Genomic DNA, 27,055 nt, shown 5'->3' with positions numbered 1-27,055 from the left:
TACCTGAACTGCTGCTGCCTAGGCTGCATAATTGGCTGTCTTTGTATCTGAAGCTACAGAACGAGTAGCAAAAGGCAACATTTGCACAGAGAAACTAGGGAGTCCAAACCTGGATTTTACACAAATACCTTGGAAGTGCGAAGCCTGAGATACTCTGTTACGAGTTTTCAAACAGGAAGTATTCACTGCACGTTTTCGCACTCACCTTAGCCAAACAGGTGCCAATAAGATAAGCAGTTACACCAGAGGATGCAGAAAAGGAAATGCCTAAGAGCAGCTAAGCAGTTAGCATAGCTTAAAACCCTTAATAAGCAGAGTAGCGTCTTTAATTTGGAGCAGTATCAGCTGTTACTTGATATACATGTACATATAAATTACAAGCCAAAGGATGCAAGACCATTACCCTGAAGTTGTTGTAATCTAAATATATGCGAATATGTATATGTGCAAAAAAAGTGACATATAGAGCAAAAGTTAATCAACTAAGACTTCAATTCATTACTTTATTTTTTTACATTAAAAAAATTACAACATAACAAGGGTTTGAAAAGCCAAGTAAACCTGATTTCACACACGCACACACTTGCTAAGTCACAGGGTTCAACCGCTTGAAGTGATATTTTCTGATCTTCATCAGGATATTTTATTAAACAATATACACATTAAGAGCCTCATGACAAAGCCAGACGTGTTTTTTCCCAATCTTTAAGATGTGCAACTGAATATGCAAAGATTCTTGTGGAACTCCCAACTTTCCCCTCAGTTACACGAGTCGTAGTTTTGTTCATTTGACTGCAATTTCACTGGATGTGTCCGCCTAGAAATTGTCCAGCGTTACACACCATCTCCCCCAGGCAAAGTGAACATATGACATAGTATTGCACAGTTTTGTTTGCGGGGCCATAGATAATAAATGGATCCTTTAGTAATTTCACCCACCCAATGGTATAAAACCTGATGAAGCTGGAATCAAGATGCCACAGTTACAAAGAAATGGAGAAGCAGGTCACTGAAAAAAGAAAGTATAGCTTCTGTAGTACGTAAACTTTATAATGCAAGATTCTTCAGCACGTTGAACTGCTTGAGGTGGGACAGATCATCAGTGCTACTGGCAAAGCAAAAGCAAGAACAGGACAATTTTAAGGCAAGTCCCAGAACAGGGAGCTATTTACTTTCTAGGCACGATTTCAAGCTATGTATCAAGGTTCCTGCTTTATCCTTTATATTGTCAGTAATTTATGGAACAGATTAACAATAATACAAAAAATAGTCTAAATGTAATTTTTAAAGAATCCACTTTTAGCTGAATTTCATTACTTGCAGCTTATATTTCATTACTTGCAGATTTATAAACATTTCTTAGCACTACTGTTGTTTGTCAGGCCCACATAAAGCAGTTCTAGATCTATATTGCTCTCATTTCTTGAAAATAGTTTTGGTTGGAAAATGGTTAAATTCAAAATAATTCCTTCTATTACAGATCTTTTTACATTTAAGCTCTGTTGTACCTGAGAAAGAGGCAACCTCCCTCATTCCTCTGATGTCTTCATTCAAGGGATCATTAAGTTAACAGCTTTCCTTCTACGAAAAGTCTGTACAATAAAAAAAGGGGCAGAGCAAGATTTTACAAAGACAACTGTTTTCAGTTAATTAACTCCAATCTGCAGTACATTCATTTTAATCTCACACAGGAGGATACAGTCACTGGTCCCACTCATCCCTGCAGAGGACTAGATACGATCCTCAAACATCTACGCTTCAGTTCCTCTAGAATCAATGCATTAAGAATTAGAGATGCATATCTGAGGGCAGAATTTGGCGCACAGCCGTTAGTTAAAAGTGTTGTTTACTGAAGATTTAGAACTTACCTAAATGCCATATGAGATTAATACTGCCAAACACAAGACATGCTTTTGTGAGCCTGGGAAGACATTTGGGCAGGGGTGTAACAGTGCCTCTGATGTGTTATGCTGTTGTGTGCACCAGTTCTTTGAATCACTTGCATATGAGGAATGTGTGCCTGAAGTGGGACACAAGAGTACAGCTCTGTTTATTAGGACAAGCTGAAACAGAAATTAAAACTGAACAGACCACTATTCCCTGAAAACTGTATTTAGAAGGCTAGGTCTCATTTGAGATCAACTTTCACCATAATGCTCCTCCTTATGATTGACAACTGCACCTAAGTATATAGTTTTTATAAAAACACACAGGTAATTCCCCAAACATTTATCAAATAAAAAGGATTTAACAAAAATGGATAATTAATCTCATAAAATAAATTACAGTAGCATGACACCATTTGGCTTCTTTAGTGTGACCACGTGCTTTTCCTTTGTTATCTTGCTGTTAAGACCATTACAGATCCAGTTCGCGTCTCTGAAAGTTAATGAGATGTCTGTGACGATAAACGTATAAAACTCTGCTTGCTACAAGCAAATGTCTGGTATCAGTTTCACCTGGTCACAGATTATATGTAGACAGCCTTCTCTGGCCCCAAATAAATATTATATAGTATTCTTGCAAGTTCCAGCATAATTAGACTCAAACAGAAAACTCAGGTCCTCCTTTCTTTGCTCTCAGTAGAAGTCGCCTGATTCGAAATCCTGCAAAAGGATTGATCCACAGGAGTGAAGGCTGACCCCCAAAAACAGATTTCATTCCTTCCCAACGTAGTCTCCGCTCCCACGTTGGCTTTTCACTCTTCAGTCTTTCAATCTCCTGTATATAAACAGACACGCAGCGACGCACTGTTAAGTCTGAAGTTTAGTAAAGTCTAACAACAGTTATCAAAACTGATGACTATTTTGCGTTCTTTTATGTATGGCTAGTGAGCTGATTAGTTTCTTACTGTTATTTATTTAGTAAGGAAGAACTAAGAATGGCTGATTTAGCCCTGCGGGTACAGGGCAGAAGACTTAGAACATAAAATGCGTACAAGAAGGTTGGTCTACCTCTTCCCCCCTCAAACTAAAAGACAAAATGACCAGAAAAGCTGATGTTACAGTAGAGAATCTGCACGCAATATACCTACGCTACAAGTTGTTTACTCAGTTAATGAAACCAGACAATAAGGCTTCCAAGAAGGCTCTTGTACTGCAATTACTGAAGCTAGGCTTACTCTCCCAAATGCATTATTTTGATGATCATTTTTTGTACTTCCCACTAATGAAGGCTGGCTATTTACCAATTGTTTTTCACAGTTACTCTTCAGTACAGAAGTAGACTTTTAAACTGCCTCACATGAGAAAATTCTGAACAGCCACAAGATTCAAATTCCTTATGTTTCCAGTCAATTATCCCTCACAAACATCCTCTCAAGGTTTAACACTGCACATCTAAGGGCAAGGGAGCCAAAGGTCCGAACTATGGTTATACTCTAGTAAGTGTATCAAAGTAGACGAAATTGTGAAGGGTTGATACAAGATAGCTAGTTTAAGTGTAAAGCTGAGAAAAGCAGACATTTCTCAGGACACATTATCAGGACTTTGTGATAGTTGAGAAGTGAAAGTCCAAACTGAAGTCAGCAGCTGTGCAATCTTTGTAATTGAAAACCTGGTTATAAAATTTATGTCAGAAAAGCAAATAATGCAAAAACTTCTGTTAGAAAACAAACCCCAAGAAAGTATTTCAACACTTACAACTGTAGAAAATAAAAACGATGAGCTATTTCAGATTTGGGGTTTTCTCCAAAATAAGAGCCTCCCCTCATGCAAATAAAACATCTAATCATATCTTCCTAGAATAACTGTTACAGCATTCAAAAGTAAGGTCTTTACCGTTTCATCATTGCATATTGAGTGGATTTGGGTGCCAAACATGACTGCAGTGAAAGTGAGAAACAGAAAACCCTCAAGGCACAAGAAGATCATCAGGATCACAGTTACAGGTGGGGAGAAGTCACTGCATTCTGTGAAAACAATATAGGTAGTTATAAGAAAAAAAAAATTAAAAAAATCTATAGAGCATGTTCATACTGAAACATCCCCTCTTTAACAAACAGCAATAAAAGTTAAATATCTGACACTTGAAATAATATTTCACAATTAGAACAAACTTCTAATTTCTAGCACTGCAGCAGTTTTATTTGCTGCCCAAGGAAATAAAGAATTTTAAGGAAGTATCACTTTTGGCCTCCTACAAAGCACATGGTACTGCATTACTGCAAATCTGCCTCAATATTTCAAGGATATCAAATAAATGTTTGCACATGAGACAATTTAAGTACTCGGAACTGCACATATATAAAGATGAGAGCAGCTTGAAGTTTCATGCATGACAAATGCTGTAAAAACCATCACCGCTGTCAGCTCTGACTTGCTAGTTAATCCAGATGTTCCATTTTGCTGCAATTGCTTTATTAGTTTTTTATAATTCACCACACAAGTAATCAGGTTCTGACTTACACTTACAGTCACATCTCTGGAGATCCTCCTATCAACTGATTAATTCAGCTATAGTTAAACAAAGAAGAAATGGGATAGTATACAGGAAGCAGAATGTTTCAAGTAAAAAAAGGACTAAGATTCCATCCATTTAATGGAATATTCAGCAAAAAACAGTCACATGGATTCCCCTGTTGCTTCAGGTACCAGGAAGAACATACGATCAACCACCTTCTGGCAAAAGCACAAGATCAGAATGAGCTCTGCCACATTGGAACATTAAGAAATGCAAGTCAGAGGCCTAAACAAACAACTGGGACAGTTCAGGAAATTTCTTTTCTACAGAAGCCCCACAGTTGGCTCCAGTAACAGAATGAGGGAGAAATTTGTTTAAGTTTCAGTTGTCGTTCACAGAACTGTGGTGGGGGACACAAAGCCCAGCTGGCACCTTCAGGTAATATAGTGCTGAGGTGGTTGAGGACCAGCTATCTGTTTCTTTCCTATTGCAGAGGTAGTAAATTTTTATTAGGTGGAAAGGGAGTGAGAATGCCCTTGACAGCCACAGCTCTTACAGTGAATGACTAAAGGAAAGAAAAGAAAAAAAGGAAAAAGAAAAAAAAAAAAGAAAAAAAAGAAAAAAAAAGAGAGAGATGGGTAAACAGGTATGAAATATTTTCAAGACCTCACTTTAAAAAGATCGAAGTCCTGTAATATTTCATACATGGGACTGAAATAGGTGGAACGCTATGACTTTCCCTTAATATCTGCTAGATTATGACAGTGAAAGTTAAGTGTTTGCTTACCAGTCCACTGCCCTCGGACACAGGAGAAAAACTGAAACCCACACAGTATGAGCGCATGAGCTGAAATTAGGGCTATATACATCTGGAAATAAGAGAGAGTGCTTACTTTTGACTGCTGCCAGGTAGTAAACCAGACATTCCTTTCAGCCAGCCTTCACCACTGCACAGCGAATATACTTTCCTATTTCAATTTTTAATTCAATACAATGATGTAAAACCAAATTCTAATTAAGCTTGAATCTGAAAACGTGGGCAACAATGAAAGTTTAAGGATTAGCTCCCTAAATCACAGTACCATTTCACTAATTGTTACTCCATAAAACACAGCAAAATTAAGATAGTTTAAAATAACAGCACTTTACAAGATTAAAATGAGTAGAAAAGTCTTCCTCCTTGGAGATTATGTTGCACAGAAGGGGAAAAAAAAACCCAACACAAAACAACTGTGCCCTTAAGCCATTACTAACTACTAAGCACAACCAAAATTGTTATAATCAAGGTAGATTCATACTGAGATCAAGCTGCTGTTGATTTTCACTTACCGTAAACAGAACAAAAAATCTCTGATTTTTCTCGCCCACACAATTATTCACCCACGGGCAGTGGTGATCCATCTTTCGAATACATCGTTTGCAAATACTGAAGGAAAGGAAGAGAGACTTCTGTTAAGTAACAATACTTCACATTTTAATGTAGAAACAAGGGTATCCAGTGGTCATACGATGATGTACTGAAATCTTTCTTGACAAACTGCAAACAGTGATTTTATTTGCATTTCTTTAAAGAAACTATTTGCTCACTTACAACGCACCTTCTGGTTGTTACAAAACTGACTGTGTACACAAGATATTCTTCACATAAGAAAAACAGTATTAATATGAGAATCATTGCACATCCAAACACAATATCAAGCGAATCCAGTAACTTGTTTTCGACATTTGTGGTTTAGTCTAAATCAGAGTCAGGTCTAAAACACAGTGTTTTAGACACTGAACGAGCAAAGCTTCAGTTCTGTCTAGATTCGGTATTAAAAAACCCCTTCCCTTCTGGAGAAGCTTTTTTAGACAAAGTAATTATTTCAAGTTTACAGACTTTCAAGTCGTAAATTTAGTTTGTGAATCAGGAAAAAACCAAAAAAATTCACATCTTCAAGAGAGAAATTGTCACTCTTGAGGTTTCAACTGGCCATACAATTCTAAACATATGTAATCAAAATCTCAACTAAAGAACAGCTTACAATGTCACACCTCACTTCCTCAACATAGAACAAAAATACTGGAACTATAAGCAGCACACTTTCTTTGTCTACTTGTTAATGAATACTGAAACACTACTGTTCTTTGCTAGTTCTGCAACTAATTGCTTAGTTTCTGCCCAGTTTTGAGTCAAGGTTGTTTCCAGAAAGAAAAGTCAAATATTTCAATAACTCCATTTTACATCTGCTAGGCTATACAGCACCAGAGGGTTCATTTCTCTTATACTCAGGTCCATTTGCAACCAAACCAGAACAGTTATACAAGAGAAACAGAACAGTTGCAACATGTGTTGAAGTTCTTCCATAAATCAATGGCGTAAGTAATGCTGATATTTCATTTTCCTAGCTTTGTACTTAAGATAGCCACACATTCAAAGTGTTCCAGATTTTCCTGCAGAACATCCAAAATATTAAGCATTTTCATTTCAGCAGTTACAAAGCCAAATAAGCCTAAAAAATGCAGGCACTATTATTCAAAATCCTTTGTTTTTAACATCTGCTTATTTATGTATGGTATCGATGAGTGCTGCAGTGACAAGCCACGAAGCAAAGCTAGATGATTGCCACTAGAGTGAAGGAAGGGGTGTGTGTTGGGGGGACATCAATGTTCCGAGGCATAAAATAATTTTTAAGTCATCACATATGCATGATTATAAGGTAATTCAGCAAGAGGCAGAACATACTCCTGTGCAGGTTATATGAAAGAATCCCAAATTTCGCACTGCTCCTCTGAAGCTCCCTTTGCCCTGAGCTATCATAATCCAGCCCCTATGTTCCCACTGCCTCTTGTTTTATGGACATTAAAGACGATTAATCCTCTGATGCAAATTACTTTTTAAATAGTGTCAGCTACACATGAAAATCCCAATATCATAACCAAACGCTGCAACCATTCTCTAGTGCAGAAGAAACAGGTATCATTCAAGAGAAGGCATTCAGAAAGCTCTCCAAAAAGATTTTCATTTCACAGCCTGCTGCCTGTAAATTCAGCCTCTCATTAATTTCCCAAGCTCTGTGGGAAGGTGAGCTAACTCCAGTTACCACAACCATGCAAGCCTCCTAATGTAACACAGAATATATACTGTCACTCTAAAAAGAATATTAATGTGAAGTACTGAGTAAAATCATATCCAGACTCAATCAAGCCAAACACTGAAGGATGTGAGGTGGGCAGGACTCACTTTTGCTCATTCAGTATTTCTCACAAGCCCACGCAGAGCTCTCCAAGACAACAGATGTCTGGAACCCTGCCTTCATTTCTAATCTCACACCACGATTCAACGAACACTTCCAGCCAACAAACTCGCAGCAATGCTTAAAACAGGGGTTCTGCCTTCTTCCTACTCCCGTCACTTGTATTCTATTCCTTCCCCTGTCCAAGCACAGACGTTCATGTGGCAAGAGTTTGGGGAAGTCACTCCATTAGCTGCAACCTGGGTCATTTCACTGTGCATGAATACTCATGCCTTACACAAGAGGAAGGAGCAATATGGCAGTGAGAACAAGCAGCTGCGGACAAAGGAAGGTCTTCTCCAGCTTGGCACTGCTGCTGAATGCGCTCAGGCAACTGCAGGTGCAATTACAATTTTGAATGCCAAAGATAACATTCAGAAAGACACAGCTAATGGCGTAAGAGAAATTGGTCTGGATAACAGAAATTCACAGGAAGACTGAGGGAAACATCCCGGTGACTTGATTCTGAGTAACAGTCCCCCACACACAAACGCAAGCACTCACAATAGGCTAGAAATAATGACAGCTGTGCTCCTTCAGTGAAAATGAAATAGCATTCACTCAGGATAAGCCTCTTCCTTATGCTGAAAATGTTCACTGCTTAGTAAAATCTCAGTTTAATGTATTTCACTGAGGCTAGATATTTAGCTCTAAATAAAAGTTTCTTGTTCTTTTTTCCATCACTGATGCGTATTATGAAACTATTTTTCTTCCTTAAAAGAACTTCTGTTGCAGTGTTGCACAACAATTTTCATAACTACATCATAAGAGTCTCTTCTGTTAATAATTTACTACTCAAAACACGCACTGTGGCTTTGAGTGTAAGTATTTCCCAACAGGAACCAACTTCAATTTCCATTTTCAAGTCTCTTCTATCAGCAAATTGCCACTTTGACTACTTGGGACTAGACCATCCTTTTAATGTCCTTGGAATGGGTTTGTAAGCCAATAAAAAGTTGGCAGTATAATCAAACCAACCTTTTTTCTATTCAGTAAACTTCTGCAGTGCTAAATCTATGGCAAAGAATCCGATTGTGGTAGCTGGTTTCCAGCCTGTTTACCTGTCTATGCAGTATGTATTCAATGTTCAGGAAATTACAAAAACCCCCTTTGTTTTACTTAAGAAAAGTTAACAGCAACTACTAGTAGCACGTATTGTATGAGTAACAGAAACAAAGACAACTAAACCAGATATCCAACTGCTGAGAAAATCATGACAGCAGGCTTACAAAAGGAGAGCACATACACTTTCAGGCTCTGGCTTTCTCTTTCAGACGTTCTGTGAAGCCAGTTATGCACTGTGCAAGCACCAAAATGTATCCTTTGCTCTTACGTGGAACATCTCACAGTGTATCTTACCAAGGCATAAGAAGTAAAACAATTCACAAGACATGCAAAGCTGGGTCCCTAAACTAGTGGTTAGTGAAAAGAAACCCTTTGAAAGTATCACAGATTTCCTTCATTGTAGAGACTGCCCATTCTTGCTCTGCTTTAACAATAAATGTCGCTCAACTTCTTGCTATAAACAATGTATTTGAAGTCCCTACTTAGTTTATTTTTATTCTTCTTCCATGAAGAAGTAATTTTTCAATCAACACTGCCTTAACTGGGATCACAGGCTACTGGAACATCCAAGATAACCCAGTACCTGCAGAGGATGATGGCCCAGATGTGCCCAAGGGACTCTGTAGGGCTTGTCTGAAACCTATATAGCTGTTAGCTTCAGGTCTAACAGATAAGCACTGCCCACACAGAGCCATGCAGCTGCATGGGCTCCAGGCTCTCCAATACGCCAGCTTTTTTGCTCATATGCAGAGTTCAGCATAAGATGTCTTCATTTAGGGCTACTTCCAAATTAGTAAATCCTATCAGGACCGAAGATGTGGGAAACACTTTACAAAGATACCCGTAAAGTCTCTGTAGGAACCAGCCTAAATCTGAGATGAGAAAATTAGCAAGATCCAGCCTACACTCAGCAGAAGCTCTCAGGTGTCCCTTTACCGCATCCCATGAACACAACGCCAGGACATCCGAACAGACTGCACAAAGCTGTTTTGGATCCCCAGAGATCAACAGCTTATATTCTGCCACAAGAAAGCAGCTGCACTGCTTCCACCCCCAGGCCCACCGAGCAATCGGTGCAGCTCTGTTCATGTAACGCTCTACCAGAGCTAATAAAGCCATCCAGAACCAAACTCATTGCACATGAAGGCAGGCCTGGTATCTGCATCCATGCAAAAGCTAACCTACACCACAGATAAACTAACCGAAGATAATTCTATACTTGACTATTTATACATGAAACTTTTCCCTTCACACTCCAGATACAAAAACCCACTCACATCTGAGAGAAGAACAAGATTTCATTGCCAAGGCTGAGTATTTATAATGGAAATAGCTTCTCAGCCATAACTTTCACACAGATAAGTGACATACACCAAGACATTTAATTTAGAAACCACAAATTTACAGAGTAATTTGAGAGTCCTGACAAGACTTCACTCTGTTCTTTTGACAGGCACTAACTCAGAGACTTAAATTTAATACACCACACAATTCAATACATATCACTCCTCACACCTAGAGAGAGCCACCAGAAACATTTACATATTTATGTAAGCCTTAATTATGCAGGCATCTCTAGTTTCAACTCTCACACAATAAACATTACAAATGCATATCCACAGTGCCTGAAAACTCAAAAGATTGAGAATTAATTAAAAATGGATACATTTACTATCTCTTCCATAGCATGTTTAGTTCAAATTATCATCACTTCTGTCCTTACTAAAATGAATCTTCAATAAGCAGAAGTGCATTTAACCAATTATACATACAACTTCAGGAAAATAATCTGCCAATTCAAATATAACTTCAAATGACGCACTACGAAGACAAGAAGACACAAATTAAAGTGATAGTTTAAAAAACTAATCTGTATTTTCTTAATTTAACATTGCAGGAGTTATTCCTTAAATCAGCTTCTATCAGAAATTTCCTTGAGATTCTTCCCTTTGCCCTGCATTATCAACAGTACGGCACAACAATTAGAATGATGCACAGGAAAAAATATTCACAGATCAAAAAGTATTTAAGACACCACAGTATGATTATTTTTAAAAACTCTTGAGTCTCTTGCTTCTTTCCCCTCATCCACATTCATTTTTGGCCATAGTATGCTATATTTATAAAATACTCTGCAATGTATGAATTTGAAAGTTTCCTGGATACCAGAAGAAATTTGTGGGGGGAAAAAAAAATCAACACATAAATATCAGGAACATTATTCCGAGACTCAATATGCATAACTGCTTTAAAGAAAACTATGGCATACCTGCAATGGTGTGCACGTTCAGGTTTGATACTACAGCACTTTGGACATTTGTAGATCACTTCTCCTGGTTTCAGTTGCAAATTATCCATGTATTCTTTAGTGGCATTTCCTTTGGGTACAGCCCCCTGAAATCATTTCAATTAAAGGAGAGAAAGCTTCTTAAATGGTATGAGAGCGTTTAAAAATACATTTTATAGACTTCATACAGTCATCTCAGGATAATTGCTGAAATAAGTTCATTTATTCAAAGCTAGTCCGCCATAAGCCAGAATGATTTCCAAATGAATAAATTACCTCTGCTTGACCTCAAATTCAGTTTCATTTCAGCAAGACTCATCTATGGCCAAGTATTAGCATAATTCTGATAGAATCTACTGTCACCAGCATACATAAAATGAAGAGGAAGACACATCTTTACATGCAGATACAAGCACTACAGGTACAATATTTGCTGAGAAGTTACTCTGAACAAGCACTACTAAAAGAGACGTGCTTTCTTACAGCAGCATACGTTAATTGTTGTGACGTTCGATTATTAGGCCAAGCCATCCACAAAAGTTAAATCAGCAACAACTACTTGAAAGATGTTATTTCAATGCTCTGAATCCAAGATTTAGCCACCTGCCCCATGTATACAAGTTTTTGAGAACCAACATTCATCCTTTTTTCCTTTATACTTAAGCTTTCAGCTTGGACACTGTCAGCATGAACGACCACTGGCTTCTTTATTCCACATCTAGTATCCCCTGCTGCCTTCTGCTACTGTGAAAGTTTGTGTAGCGACATGGTAAACAGTTGAAGGAACTGATCCAGAAGAAAAATAACCCATCAGGAAAAGAAATGATTTTTCAGTGATTAGTTCTCTGAGCTGTTTCACCACAGAGCTGCATTAGCAGCTGTTTCAACACAATGAGGAAGATGATGAACGCACAGGAATAGTAGGCAGGATTGCTTCTTCCAGTAACAATATTAATCTAGAGCCTCGCGAGATCAGAATCTAACTTTGGATTAGTAAGAAGAAAACAATGAACAGTACCACTGTCACCTTGCTTGTTTATAGAGCTAAAGGCTATCTGTGTCAGGAAGTGACTGTGAAATAAACCAGGATGTGAAATGAAAGTGCAACAGCCTTTCTGTACCAACTCCTCCAGGCCAGCACGTCACACAGGGATAGCCTTCTCCAGGTTGGCTTAAATCATCTGCAACATTCTATAACTATTTCTCATTCAAAAAAAGCCCACTGGCAATATCATCACTTTACATAGACACCACAAGGAAGTTTTCGGAACAGAATTAAGAAACCAGCAGGCACTTCAGATTCAATTGCAAAACACCTCTCTACTTAGGCAGAACGTTTTTGTTGCCTATGGCCTGGAATAACAACATTGTTTTTGTATTATCCGAGACACAGCCCAAGTTCTGCCCCAGATGAACTCTTTGGCTAAGTGGTGCTTCGAACTTGAGCCAGCTGGCCTTTGCAGGGGTACGAACTGAAAGACTTAAACACTCATGTTGTACTGCTGAAGTGTTTTTTGCAATATGAATGTTCTCATTGAAGTTAATATTTTGGTGTAAACATGGTGAATTATCTCAGAGGAAACTCCTAAAGCACAAATTTGTGTTGTTCCAGGTAAATTTATGCTTATAAAACACAGCGCACATACATCTATTCACCTGTCACTAAGGATGATAACTTCAGGCCACGCTTTTAGCATTTTGCTGATAAAAATATGCTCTATTTCAGAAACACCTTTCATAGTCTCAGATGGTCACCAATTCCTTTCAATGAAAAAATCTATTTTTACAGTTAAGAGTAAATTTAATTCACATGTGTTGAGGCAGTTTATTCCTTTTTTTCCTTCAATCTTAGTTTCTATCACACAGTCGTGTCTTCCATTCTGGGAGTCAGCAGGAAAGGAGTGGAGAAAAAAAGGTAGTGATTCATCTCAATTTCTATCATGTTTTATCCATAAAGAACAACATAGGTCTAGAAAGACACACAGTTTTACCAGGACATATTTTTAAGCAATCTATCCTTAAACCATTAACTTTCTTAGCTGTCACAGTCTGTAGAAGTCGTAAAATTTCATCACTGGGTGTGGGCTCAGAAGTAAATCAAAGACCTAGAAAACCATTAACTAAACACCCTGCTGTTTTTTTGAACACTCCCATAACTTCTATATACACTGTTACTGCCTCAAAAATCTGGAGAAAATAGATGTTTTTCCCTCACTCCTCTCTCCGCAGATTTATTCCCTAAAAAGAGTAATAGATTTTAGTACAAAATAAACAATTTCATCTCTTGAACTCTGGAATCGAAGAGTTCCTAAGGTCCTAAGAAATGAGTACTTTCAAGACCTCTTACACCTATACTGTTCCAATGTGGGTTCAGCTTAAGTCTCCCTTTCCACTGACTCCAAATACCTAAACACAATAATGCATGAATCATGTAGGACAGTAGTTCTTACTGTCAACCAGTCACTGAGGTTTTTCAGCATGTCTACCTCTGAAAGTTCTTTCACGTGCCATAAAGGGAAGATACATTTCAAATGATACAACAGGATAAAGCTACAACTTCTTAAGAAGTTTTGAAAATATATCTGATGAAAAAAAATTAAGAAAAATTAGGACAGAAAAGACTACAGCTTTATTAGCTTCTTCAGAACCTGGGTTAATATTTTACAAATAAACTGTATTTCTCATGAGCCTACCTCTCCCTTATAAATTAGTTTTATACTGCCTGCTCCTCAAGTCAAAAATTATTTATGGTTTCATTAACAGAACAACAGGAAAAATACAGATATCATCCCTTCACCTTGAGGGTTTTGAATCTAACATTACTTTTCCTAGCAGCAGACTGATACCACTTCTCCAAATTTCTCTGCAGATGATGAGCTACATGAGAACAATCCAACGTCAAGGAACGATCGCATACTTACTGGATCAGTTAGCATAGTTCTCAGATGCGATGACAAAGCTAGTACTGCCAAGCAGTTAAAGAGAACACCGTTGATCACAGAGTACCAAAAGTCTTTGGAAGGCAGCAACATGACAAAAGTCACTACGAAGTCTGCATAGACAACCAGAAGCCATGTCATTATAGCACAGACCATACCACAGCCATCTCGGATGAACCAAACCCTCTCTGCCATGTCAGCCTCTGAGGAAGAGGAATCGTAGCTGTCATTTTCAGCAAGAAGCGGGTGGTGCTCAACATCACGGAATCTGTGCCCTGATGACTGCATGGTTTTCTGGCCTTGCCCTGCAGGGAGCAAAGATACCATTATTATGCATGAGGAAATGGAAATACATGTGGCCCTCATTTTTCATTTCTGTAAGATAAAGCATATCCAAGTTCAAAATAGATTACTGAGATTTTTTTTGACCAAAACCTGAACAATTCTATGACTATATAAAAATGAAATATTTCTGTAATCAAAAGATACTAATTTACAAAGTTTCATCAACAATTTTGTAAGCCATTTACTGAGTTTTATAATTCCACAACTTTTTTTTTTTTAAATCATTGTATTGGGTTTGCATGGCAAGGTTTTGGTAGTGGCGGGGCTAGAGGGGTTGCTTTCTGTGAGAAGCTGCTAGAAGCTTCCTCTATGTCCAACAAGCCAACACCAGCCAGCTCCAAGTCAGACCCGCTGCTGGCCAAGGCTGAGCCCATCAGCAACGGTGGTAGCGCCTCTGGGATAACATATTTAAGAAGGGGAAGAAAAGTCACTGGGCAGCAGCAATTGCAGTCAGGGAGAAGAGTGAGAATATGTGAGAGAAACAACTCTGCAGACACCAAGGTCAGGGAAGAAGGAGGGGGAGGAGGTGCTCCAGGCGCCGGAGCAGAGATTCCCCTGCAGCCCGGGGTGAAGACCATGGTGAGGCAGGCTGTCCCCCTGCAGCCCATGGAGGTCCACGGTGGAGCAGATATCCACCTGCAGCCCCTGGAGGACCCCATGCCGGAGCAGGGGGATGCCCAAAGGAGGCTGTGACCCTGTGGGAAGCCCGTGCTGGAGCAGGCTCCTGGCAGGACCTGTGGCCCCGTGGAGAGAGGAGCCCAGGCTGGAGCAGGTTTGCTGGCAGGGCTTGTGACCCCGTGGAAGGGACCCACGCTGGAGCAGTCTGTTCCTGAAGGACTGCACCCCGTGGAAGGGACCCACGCTGGAGCAGTTTGTGAAGACCTGCAGCCCATGGGAAGGACTCATCTTGGAGAAGTTCATGGAGGACTGTCTCCCATGGGAGGGACCCCACGCTGGAGCAGGGGAAGGGTGTGAGGAGTCCTCCCCCTGAGGAGGAAGGAGCGGCAGAAACAACGTGTGATGAACTGACCCAAACCCCCATTCCCTGTCCTCCTGTGCCGCTGAGGGGGGAGAAGGCAGAGAAAATCAGGAGTGAAGTTAAGCCCGGGAAGAAGGGAGAGGTGGGGGGAAGGTGTTTTAAGATTTAGTTTTTATTTCTCATTATCCTACTCTGATTTGGTTGGTAATAAATTAAACTAATTTCCCCAAGTCGAGTCTGTTTTGCCCATTTGACGGTAATTGGTGAATGATCTCTCCCTGTCCTTATCTCCACCCACGAGCTTTTCGTTGTATTTTCTCTCCGCTGTCCAGCTGAGGAGGGGAGGGATAGAGCGGCTTTGGTGGGTGCCTGGCGTCCAGCCAGGGTCAACCCACCACAATCATGCAACTTCAATGCTTGACAAAGGGATTTTAGAATGATTCCATTTACATCTTGCTGTGCCCGTAAACCATTCTTCCTCTTTTGTTAAAAATGCAACCTCTTTTATCTCAAACTAAAATGGCAAAGTCTTCATTAAATTACAGCTCATGTCTCAGAAAACAACAAATTATGGCACCATACTGTTGACTTTTCATACTGGTCCAGCAACCCAGGGAAGAGCAGAAGGAAAAAACAGAATGGAAATAAAGCTGTTCTAGTACATTGTTCACAACAAAAAACACAGCAAGTTAGAAAGCAACTAAATTTGTTGACAAAAGTGCCATTGTGTTGAAAAAACCACAAACCTGTAACAAACATATATTGGATAACTTACAAAATGGTCTCAGATTAGACCAAACTTAAGGGAAACAAATGGTAGTGGTTAAATTAGCATGGCAATAAATTACATGAATCAGATTTTCAAAGAACACATTCATTAATTTGATTCCATGAAAACTCTTTCAGGGCTTTGTTGTTGTTCCAACGTGGAACAAAAACAAGACTTGAAACCTCAATAGTTTTCATGAAAACAGAATTATTTTCCAGACCTCCCTAACAAGCAAAGATACCGAACGGCAGAACTGAAGTGCTATCAACAAACAGGAGACAAATTAAAGCTTAAACATTATGCATCAAGAATAGCCTGCTACTTTAGAATTATACCGTGTTCTGAAAATCATATTGATTCATGCTATTAAAGGCCATGTCCGAGAGAAACTTGAAAGCATTTATATTGATTGATGACAGCCAGGCAGAAGTCTCCATTTTTTCCCCTTTTTAATGGTAGCCTATATATGACTGGTAGGAATTATGGCACTTCAGTTTACATCTCAAGACCTTGAATATAGGATCACTTTGTTAGTCTAAAATGGTCAAAGTGACCACTACCAGCTAAAGAGACTCACACTGAGATAGTTTTCAGATGAAGCTATGTATTTCTAAACCCTTTAAAAACCTCTCAGTCCTATCTACCAGGAATCAGATAAACATATTCTGCCCAGTAAGTCTTTCTGATCCTTAAGCCTTAATGCTAGAACTAGGCAGGAATAATCCAAGAGACTAGAAATGAAAACAAGCATATGCAGATTGCAGTGTAGAGATCCCAGAGCAACAGTTAAAATAGCTAGCTGAGATACTTATAGGACACAGTCAAGTGTGGGCTACATTCTCTGGATGTGAAACAGAACAAACTGAAATACAGCTCTGGTGCTTGGATCTAGTCACTAACAATGCAATTTTACAATTTCTAGTAGTTACATTGTGTTTCTATGCACACGTTGGGTTTTTTTGGTTTGGTTTTTTTGGTTGTTTTTTTTTTTTTTAACACAAAAGTCCCCTCTCTTACCAGAATGTGGCTACTACGCCACGGATGAAAGGAGTCACATACTAGAAAAACACCTTAGAAAAGAATAAACTTCATGTCCATTAAAAGCAATTCAAGCTTAACTTAACCTAGATAAGGCCCTCTTTTCAGCCACTTTAAGTTATCCTAATCTTTCTAAATGTTTACAGTTAAAATTACAATCTATGCCAATTAATTTCAATAGCACTTCGGGACATCAACCACCCCTTGTGGTCAAGACTTGTAAAAGAAAATTCAAGTTTTATGAAGCCTACATAATTAGCAGCTGGAACATGAAGATAACTAGGCAAATCAGCTATTGTTTCATCAAAAATGGACATATAAAACTTTTAAGAAATGTTGTCTAATTTTTTCTCTCTCGAAAAAAGGACCCACAAAAAATTATGTGCAATACTTTCAACTAAGCCTTGAAGTACACGAAGAGCTGACAGCCAGGCAAAGTTATCACACACACAAAATACCCAACAAATGCTCTAAAGAGCCAAACTTCTTCTAAAGAGATAAGTGGCAGTACTGCAGAAACAGTCAAATACAGTGCATTTACATGTTAGTATTTTGTCAAAATATTTTTTCACTGGCAAATTCTGGTTTTGTTAACTCAAATTTAGGGTAAATTCAACCAAATTCACAATGACAAAAGTACTAGCTTTTTCCATTTTTTTAGTATTTTTTTTCCCAATTTTATCTTTTTGTTTAAAAAAGTCAATACATAAGTAATTTGGAACATTTTTTCAAACAAAATGTTGGGTTTTTTTATTTCACCAAAGGACTGTTTAGAAACCCCACTCCTTCAAGACCTCCTGCTGTACAGATGTTTTGAAGTGTCTGAGAGGAATCAATGAATTAAAAACAAGCCTCCCAATTCTGAAACTTCCTATAGAACACAAATTTGGAATTCCTTCCAGCTAAGGTGCAATACCTCAGAAGAAAAAATATAAAATAATTTTTCAATCAAGGCAAGTTTTCAGCTGCTCAAATCAACAAGTTACCTTATATCAGAACAGACATCAAGATTCTGAAAAAAAAAAAATCAGCATTTGTGTATGTCATGACAAATGTGAATTTTAGATCAATTCTGTAAGCAACTCCTTCAGCATACAAATGAAATGGCATAAAATTACTGTATTCATTTTGTTTAACTGTATTAAAGACAACCAAGAAATTTTTTAGGACAACAGGAAAAACCCCCACATACCTCACAAATGTTTTGTATGTTATTCTGACATCATGTCCTTCGTTTGGGCTATCCTAGGCTATTCACATAGTCATATCTGATGTAATCTGAAAAGACATCATCAACAAACTGATTAGTAAAGCACTCTTGCTTCATCAGGAAAATAGTGTTAAGCACAAATAATATCCATAGATAGTAGTACTTTGAAATACGCTGCATGTACTTACAGCAAACAAGCTTCTGACCAAGAGGAAAAAAACTTTTAGATTAAGCTATCAAAGAACAAACTAAAAAACTCTGAACAGTGCTTCAAGTAACATTATATCTGTCTTGTTCATTGTTTTTAAAGATGAGTTGGATATCCAGATTTTAGCATTACAAACGAATGTATCCAAAGACCTACTTCTTTTTCCTGTTTGTCACTCCTGTATGACTAAGAGATAGAGTATGCAAAAACCAATAATCTTACTTGATTGTCTTCAGGGCTTACAGCAAGGGTTTTGGTAGCAGGTTATTAATAACAAGTATACATGCCTACCACTATTTTTATAATTGTAAGATAAGATAGGAAAAATTGTTTTAACTCTAATTATTACACCAAGTTATGGCCAATTTAAAATAAAGCAGCTACTCATTCCAGAATCTGTATATAAAAGAAAATGGCCCACAACTATGCCAAAGGGAATATACACTTAGAGACATAATACTCAAATCCATCACAGACTGTGTAAAGTAAGTGAGCATCAGTAGTTTTAAAAGTGTAGAAGATTTCCTTTTTCATAGTGAAAGAAGAGGAGGAGGAACCTATTTTATTTAGAAAACCAGGTACTTCAAAGCTTGAAAATTTAGCAGTTAACTTTTGGAAATCACCACATGGCATTTGGAGCAGGACTGCAGCACAAAACCTTGAGTTAGATGTCTATTTGGGGAATAGAACAGAAGAGGTGTGGGCCTGAATTTCTGACTGGTAAAGTTAGTGATCACATGCATGCTGCACAGAAAGTGCTGCTGCTGCTGCACTGGTTTCTGGCAAATTAAGTTGGGACCCCTGTTCCGCGCAACAACATTGACTGCCATTGCCGTTCTCTCACCCAGTCCTACTGCTGCAAACTATAACATCTGTCTGGCAATTAAATCCCCCATACGTGATCAAGGAAGATTTTCTTGCTCTGTTTTATATAGTACAGGATAAAATGACTAGCTTGGAGTAGGAATTTCAAATTTGTGTCTGACTAAAGTTGGCTAAAGAAGTACCTAGGTTTATTTCTTCAGTTCTTTTATTTTCTAGTATTTAAAATAAGCTTTGTGACATGGAAGCTTCACTCTTTTATTTGGAAAGTTAATTTAAATTAATATATTTTGACAGTAATGTAAGGATTCTGGCATTTAACAGCTATAGAAAATAAAGGAAAGCTTCTGAAGCCAGCTTGTTAGAAAAAAATATTCCAAATACAACATTACTGATAGAGTTCTTCAGTATACATTTTCAAATTTTCCCAATTCAAGGGGAATTATACCAATGCAGACTTCCCCTGAAAATGAGAAGCCTCTTGTCTTATTTAAACAAACTCATATATTCTATTGCAAGCCTAAAAGGTAATGCAAACGCTTATTATTCACACATAACTGCATGAAGCTACTGGTTGCTTTCTGTTTTGCTTTATAAATAAGCTTTTATACTTTTGTTAAACAAGTTTTCACAATATTGTGAAATCCACAGTCATTAAGTTGTCATTGACATGGCATTTTGTGGAAGCTAAGTAGAAACACACAAAAAGAAGACAGGTTGAGTGTATCACATTAATTTGCAATGTCACCCACCCATTCTCTGAGGCGAAGATGACAAGCAATAGAAGATGACATGCTAAGCCTCTGCAGGTGAAATATTAAAGTCAGAGTAATCATTTGCAATTGTTAACAGAGAATTTATTGACAAGACAGGGACACGATTTGTTCAGTCAGTTCCCTACTCCTAAATGCAATTCTGTGCAAAATATCAGTGTTTATCATAGCCTCATCAGTTATTGGTTTATATAGAAGTGCCACCACAGTTCAGCTTTTGCAAGAATAACAGATTTAGTCATTCTCATGTGATTTCCCTCTCCCGTTCTATCTCCCCTGCTCCTGTATGTTGTTCACCTCTCCAGCTGCCTACACCATTACGCCCCACCTTGGTCCCCTTCAAGGGGAAGAGCATCAATGTTTGAAAAGCACTTAGACTTTATAAAGAGCTAAGCATCCCCACTGAGATGGTCACAGCTTTCCTCTAGACTATTAATTTATTTGCTTCAATGCCTGTCCTAACCAAATTTACATTGAGTCTTTGTTGTATACTTAAAGTACAAATCTCCAGGAGAAAGCATGTCTCTTCAACCTCTAATATGCCAAGCAAGTTTTTAATTTGACCTTTTAAAAACCTTCATCTAGCATTGGAAGATAACACTAAATTATTCAACGTTTCATGCAAAACGTCATCTGTTTGCACAGGTGATTAGATTAAACCTAATCCAATGCAGTTCCACTCTTAGGTGTTATTTGAAATTCTCAGGTTGAGAATGTCTCATCTGACCTGCACCTCACTGTTAATGTAACGTAGGCCCGAAATGCAGATATATTATTGGAATAAAAAAAACTTTGACGAAGTTACATTACAAACCCATGATCACTGCAAAGATGGTCTTGTAAAATGACTGTGCCTAAGATGTTTTTAGTTTTCCAATGGGGCTAAAGAAGATCTACTGCAACAGCAAATCTCCCTTCTCTAAGTTTACTGGAAGAAGGTTACCAAAGGCATGAGGAAGATGAATGATACAATACAACTATTGTATCATGAGGCCCCTGCACGGTCAATTAAATAAAAAAAAGAGCACTTCAGTGTTAAGCACAGTTCTTTTCTCTGCTATTTTTTGAGGAAGAAAGGAAAAACATTGTTGTAGGAAAAAAAAAAAATCTAATTTTTCTTTTTTTTTTTTTTTTTTTTAAACAGATATACAGATAAGAATTTATATACAGCCTAAAAATCCATCAGCTGTCAAAGCCTAAATCTTTTTTGGTCACTTTTTCCTTCAAGCTATACAACAGTTCCTAAGATTCCTCATATTTCAGTTACAATGCAATAAAGAGAATGCTTTTATTTCAACATTTCTGATTGCGTACTGATAAGTCAATAGTTGTAGGCACACTAACAGATATTGCACACCAGAACAATAATCCCGCGGCGCTTACATACGATGGATTTAAATCCTACCTAGAAAGCACAGCGTTGGTGGCAAATCAAAATCACAGAACTGTGGTCTCATTAAAAGGTTACAGTGTAAACATTAACTTCAATAACTGCAAAAATTTTAAGTAAACCAAATGGACACACCTACTACTGCATCCAATTCCATGGGCAATCTGGACCATTCATTGCTGACAGCTAAATATCCATCAGATAATGTCTAGACATAATCACGCCTAATTTAGGTGAATAACCTACTTTTTACTACAGATACATGCAATCCAAACTGCAAAGCCATTTAATAAGTAAACTGTGGCTTGTTTCAACTTCTCAGTGACTGGTCTAGCAAACAACCTCACAGTAAACAAATAAAACTACTTGAATAACTTCATCAACCAGTAACTGCACTGAAAACCCTTTAGCTCAGCCCCAGCAACAGCCTAGCTCTGTACAAGGAGCCCTCTGCTAGGGCTTCACGGTTGACCTTTCTCAGCAACCATAATGTGTAAGAACAGCTAGAGTAGCAAGTTTTCAAAAGAACCAGTCAATCAGCTACAATCCCAATTTAGCCCTGACACACTCAACTTTTGCTATCTGTAATTACAAAGCGATATGCCCAATTTCAAGAATCTGGGACATATGTAACAGTGCACACAACTCTGGAAAAGAACAGCTGAAACAGCTTGTGACAGCAACCCATGATACAACCCCAAAGCGTTATTACCGACTTATCCCCAAATCTATCCCATACCCTCAGTGGCATCGCTCATCATCTCTCTAAATCTTTGCTGCTTTTGCTCTAACTTAATATTTTTTGTACCATTTTTATCTCATGAATTTCCTGTTTATGCCTTGTAGCCCTTCTTTGTGCTGACCCGTATCTGCTCTACTTCAGGCATACAGCGACACTTCACAGTGGAAACACGTAACTCACGTGATGCTGTTTATATGCAAACACCTGGCAACACATTCAAGACACAATCTTCAGTAAGTACCTATTTAACACAGTCAAGTTTCAAGCTATTGTAATGATTCTCCTTATGTCAGTCTCTTACTATACAGCAAGTGCCAGGCCATAGGAAAACACTGGAACTGTTTCTTTTCAGCTTTGAAAAGGGGATATGCTTCTTCTAAATAATCTCAGAAAAAGGGTATATAGAAGAAGTATTTAAGCATAAGTATGGATGTCTTACTGGGAAGCTGGTCATCTAATTACTTACGTCTTTATGCCAGTAGCATCTCTATAAACATCCTCAAAACCCAGCAATGACAATTCAGGGTAAAACAAGTCATGCAAAATGAAAGAAAAAAAACTATGTATGTCTTCAGAACACATATTTATAAAAAGTATTAAAGAGCTTTGCTATCAGCATTAAACCCGATAGATTTGTGATACCAAGTCACTTTTCCATAAGCACAAAAATAACATCTGAGATGTTCAGCAAGGTATCTTTTTGGCAACAGATTTTTTCCCCCACAGATGTGGAAGTCAAAGAAAATATATTTCACGATACTTTGGTGCCCAGCAAAGATACACACTATCCGATACACAAGTTCACTGAGCTACAACAGCAAGGACAGAACACTTCTGGATTAAAGAACAACCTTTACTTGAAAGAAGGACATGAACACAATCTATGGCTGGGCTTTGTATCTGACCTCTTTTGCAATAGGGCTACAAACTCAAATTCAGATTAGACTCCAGAAAGCTAGGTGCTTAAACCAGTATCAGTACTGTTATGTGGAAACTCAAAGTTTTACTCCTTTGCCAATGGCAGTTGGATGAATCACATTCTACTTTAGAGGATAATTTTTTAATTCTAATTTTTGCATTCATCAATATACGCTATATTCTCACACTCAATTGAAGATAGCTTGGGTATCACATTTACTGATTGCGCTATGATATCAGGCTGGCAAGCATATTTTCCTGTCAGTTATTATATCCATATCCACATGTGATTCCTCCTTCCAGGTTCCAAAAAGTAATGTCATCAATCAAAGCTGAACTATTTTCACTAGCAATTTTCAATATCAATTAAAGTGTTAAAGCCTTTGTTTCAATGGTTCCTCTTATCAGACACACATAAAGCCTCATATTTCCTCTTCAGCCTCATATTTCCTCTTCCTCCTCATATTCTTCATCTTCAGCCTTTCAACTGCTGCAGAATTCTATCAATTTACTTTCCTTACAAGTTCTATGTCTTCATAAAAGGCATAAAAAAGAAATCCATCAGATATATACGATACAAAATATACTACGTTACAGCAAAACCAAGGAAGTTTTAGAGAGATGAAAAGTATTATCAATTTCTTTTAGCCACAAAGAGCTTTCAGCTATTTAATCTAATCTAAAACCGCTAAAATCTTACATCAGTTTCATCTACTAATGAATCGGTATGGCTCTACTTTATCTGTAAATTTTCAAAGTCAGAGAGCATCCACTTCAAAAGATCTAATTTAAGTCTGTTAATGTGAACAGTCACAGTGACTTCAACCTAATTATGTCTTCAGCAAAGCAAACAGTTACATCACTGTAATTCAGCATCCCGATACCATTATACAACTGTATATGTAGTATGGAAAACAGCCAATGATTTCCCAATCTTTTTTTTACGGCACAGATCCCATACGTGCTGTGCTGTACGAATCTACCCTCTCATTTTTCAGAGTGTGAACTATCTGCATTCCCACTTCGTGTAAGTGCTGTTCTTCCCTCCTAGCAATAAGGAAAACTAGCACCACATAAATCAGCAAAACTCCCTAGAGCAAGTGCTAGGACATTACTGAAAAGCGTGTGTGTCAAATGGTTGCTGTTCCCTCCGCTTTCAGCTTCCCACGGCGGCAGCTGAGACTCCACAACACAACTGTGCTGGGGCACAGGGACACTTCCATGCACTTGGTTCCACGGCTGCTGACAGATGATGTTTATTTTTCTTCCAAATAACCCGCACAGAGGCAGGAGCACAGCCCAGACCTAGAAACACCCCGCTAAGAACTGACACCAAACACCGGCAGGGACGGGGCTGACGGGGCGCCCAGCCCTCAGCCCGACCTGCCCCAGGAGAGGAGGCTGATCCCCCTAACCTTCCCCGCTCGTCCTTCACCGGGGCTTCACCGGGCCACCACGCTCCTTCCCCGCGGGGCCGGCCTCCGCGAGGGCCGGGGGGAGTGCAGGGAAGGTCCGCTGCGGCCCGGCCCGGGGGACCGGCGGCGGGCGCCCTGAGGGGAACCGGCTCGGCGAGGGGAAGGTGGCCCGGGGAGGGAATGCGAGTGGATTTACCTCAGCGGCGGCGGCCCCGCTGCCCTCAGAGCTGCGGCTGGCGCCGTGCCGGCGGCGCGGTGGGGCGAGCCGGGGCCGAGCCCCCGCCGCTGGACCGCCGCCGTCGCCGCCACCGTGCCCGTGGCCGGGCGCTCCGCGGAGCCGAGGACTCCCGGAAGCGGGAAGGGCAGCGCCGCAGGAGGCGGAAGCCGGGCGCCCCGCACTGCGCAGGCGCCGCGTCGGGCGGGGCTGGCCCCTGGCCGCACTGCGCAGGCGCTCACGACGGAGGGAGGGGCACGGCCCGCTGTGCGCATGCGCGCCCCGAGAGGGACGTCCTTGGCGCCGACTGTCCGGCCGGAGGAAGGTCCGCCGGTGCGCATGCGTGCGGCGCCGCCGGCCGGCGCTGTGCAGCGCCGAGCACCGCCTGGCGTGAGGGCACGGGGCGGGAGCTGGCCTGCATCCAGCGTCGGTACCCGCTCCGGCCGCCGCGGCTAGGCTTTTTCCCCTCAGATCTTCAAAGCATTATGATTTGAGGATAAAACTGGATTTTTAGGCTTCTGAGTTGATACCTCGGTCACAGGGTGAAGATGGGGCCTGCTGACAGGGCGGCCTCTGCCCCACGCTCCCCGGGCAGCGCCCGGGCCGTGAGGGAGGGGCACAGCCGGCGGCCTGCCCGAAGCCATCGCGTTAGTGCTTCCCTAGGGGAGCAGCCACCCGAGGCACGGTCCTGCCTCCATCCCTTGAAAGTCTTCGTCACCAGCAGCGTTGCAATCCAGCAGCAGCGCATCTGCCTGCGCCTGCGATAACTGGATACAGATCCAGTGGGTTTTACTTCAGTTCTTCCATGAAGGGTTTTCGCCTTACGTCTACACACGGTTTCGCGGTGATACTTCGTTACAGTTGCTTCATGGAGTCTCAGGAGGGAGATTGGGCACCTAAGTCAAGAGCCTGTTCTGTGGCTGTTTACTAAATTTGGTCAACCTAGGCGTCAACATCAATAGTGCAATTAAATTGTTTTATATGGAAATACTACTGCATGACACTCATTCAGAATTTTCCACTGTGTATTGGGGAAAAATATATACCCACTAGCTTTAAAAATTAGACGCAAAATAGCAAACCTTGCAGAGCGTGAGCTGAGGATACACTTAAAACATATAAAGATAAAAAAGCTGAAGGATGACAGAAGTTATAACAGCTCGGGTACACTTCTGAATCCTGTTTTGTTCTTGTAGCATGAACTCCATCTAGTGGGACATGGGCAGCAAGTGCGTCAGGGGCTGTGTGTGTCGATAAGTACAATAAAATACAGCTGCCCACATGTCTATGTGTGTTTCTACTTTTTTTTTTTTGCATTTCCTTCTGCTTCTGTGCTGAAATGTTCGGGACTTCAGAAAAGCTTGGTTTTGTGTGTAGTCTTCTATTTCCCAACAGCTGGGTTTCACGTACTAAAAGAAATTAGTTAGTCGATGCCAATGTCTCTGCTAGTCAAATGAAAGTATGTAAACATCTGTAGACACAAAATCGTAAGAGCTGATCTTTTTCCAAAACTTCCTTCTCCCTCCGTGTTTTCCCTTAATATAACTAATACGTCATTTATCCAAGAATAAAAACGAAATGAAGAAAAGCATTTTTTCTTGGGTACATACTTACGGGGGCGCAGTGCTGATTATATATAGTGATTATAACCCTTGAGAAAACTGAAACGCATTGCCTTCCTCGTGCTTGTATCTCAGGATGGCCGATACATGACAGTTACCCAGAAGTTACAAAAAAGTTAGGTACTGCGTCGGGATTTTTTAGCAGTATCAACCGGACAGGACTCTGCATGTTGTCACACCCAGGAGGCTGTATACTTCAGCAGTTCCCACACATGCTTTATCAGTGAAAGCTTCTAATTCAGTGGAAGTTTTGCAATCGATTTCTGTGGAACTGATGTTTAATAACTTGTCACCACCGTGTAACTAGTGCGTTTGTCCACTGGATGGTGCCTCACTTTTTTCTGCAGCCCTGGGACAGCCTTAATACTGTTAGTCATACTGGCCGTATGACATTGGCCAACAGCGTATCCCCAGATATAAATGCAGGGAGAAAAGGTGTATAAACAAGGCAGTTATTTGACAATTTCTTAAAGAAACATCACATATAATGACATGTAACTTAAATATAGGCTGAAACCAGGAAATTCTCTCCCAGATCTGAGCTTTCTTGAAGTACAGGCATGTCTGGGTCTCATACTATAGATGTGAGTCTAGCCTTTATTTCTGGATGTGGTTCTGAAAACCCAGTTACATTTGCAGCTGT

At 39.7% G+C, this 27,055-nt stretch overlaps 1 protein-coding gene across 1 annotated transcript; it reads right to left on the bottom strand.

Annotated features, from left to right (window-relative positions):
* Nucleotides 1-472: 472 nt before the first annotated feature.
* Nucleotides 473-24,827, bottom strand: ZDHHC7 (zinc finger DHHC-type palmitoyltransferase 7). The gene is made up of 8 exons (XM_050904188.1): nucleotides 24,773-24,827; nucleotides 18,291-18,376; nucleotides 13,950-14,272; nucleotides 11,011-11,135; nucleotides 5,731-5,827; nucleotides 5,189-5,270; nucleotides 3,780-3,910; nucleotides 473-2,721 (listed from the first exon to the last, which is right to left on the bottom strand). The coding sequence occupies exons 3-8, from the start codon at nucleotides 14,253-14,255 to the stop codon at nucleotides 2,545-2,547; spliced, it is 918 nt and encodes a 305-aa protein (XP_050760145.1). The 5' UTR covers nucleotides 14,256-14,272; nucleotides 18,291-18,376; nucleotides 24,773-24,827; the 3' UTR covers nucleotides 473-2,544.
* Nucleotides 24,828-27,055: the final 2,228 nt, after the last annotated feature.

Source organism: Gymnogyps californianus, chromosome 12, assembly GCF_018139145.2.
Source record: "Gymnogyps californianus isolate 813 chromosome 12, ASM1813914v2, whole genome shotgun sequence".
Taxonomy (NCBI): Eukaryota; Metazoa; Chordata; class Aves; order Accipitriformes; family Cathartidae; genus Gymnogyps; species Gymnogyps californianus.
Note: the sequence above shows the minus strand (reverse complement) of the source record. Positions and strands in the feature narration are given on the sequence as shown.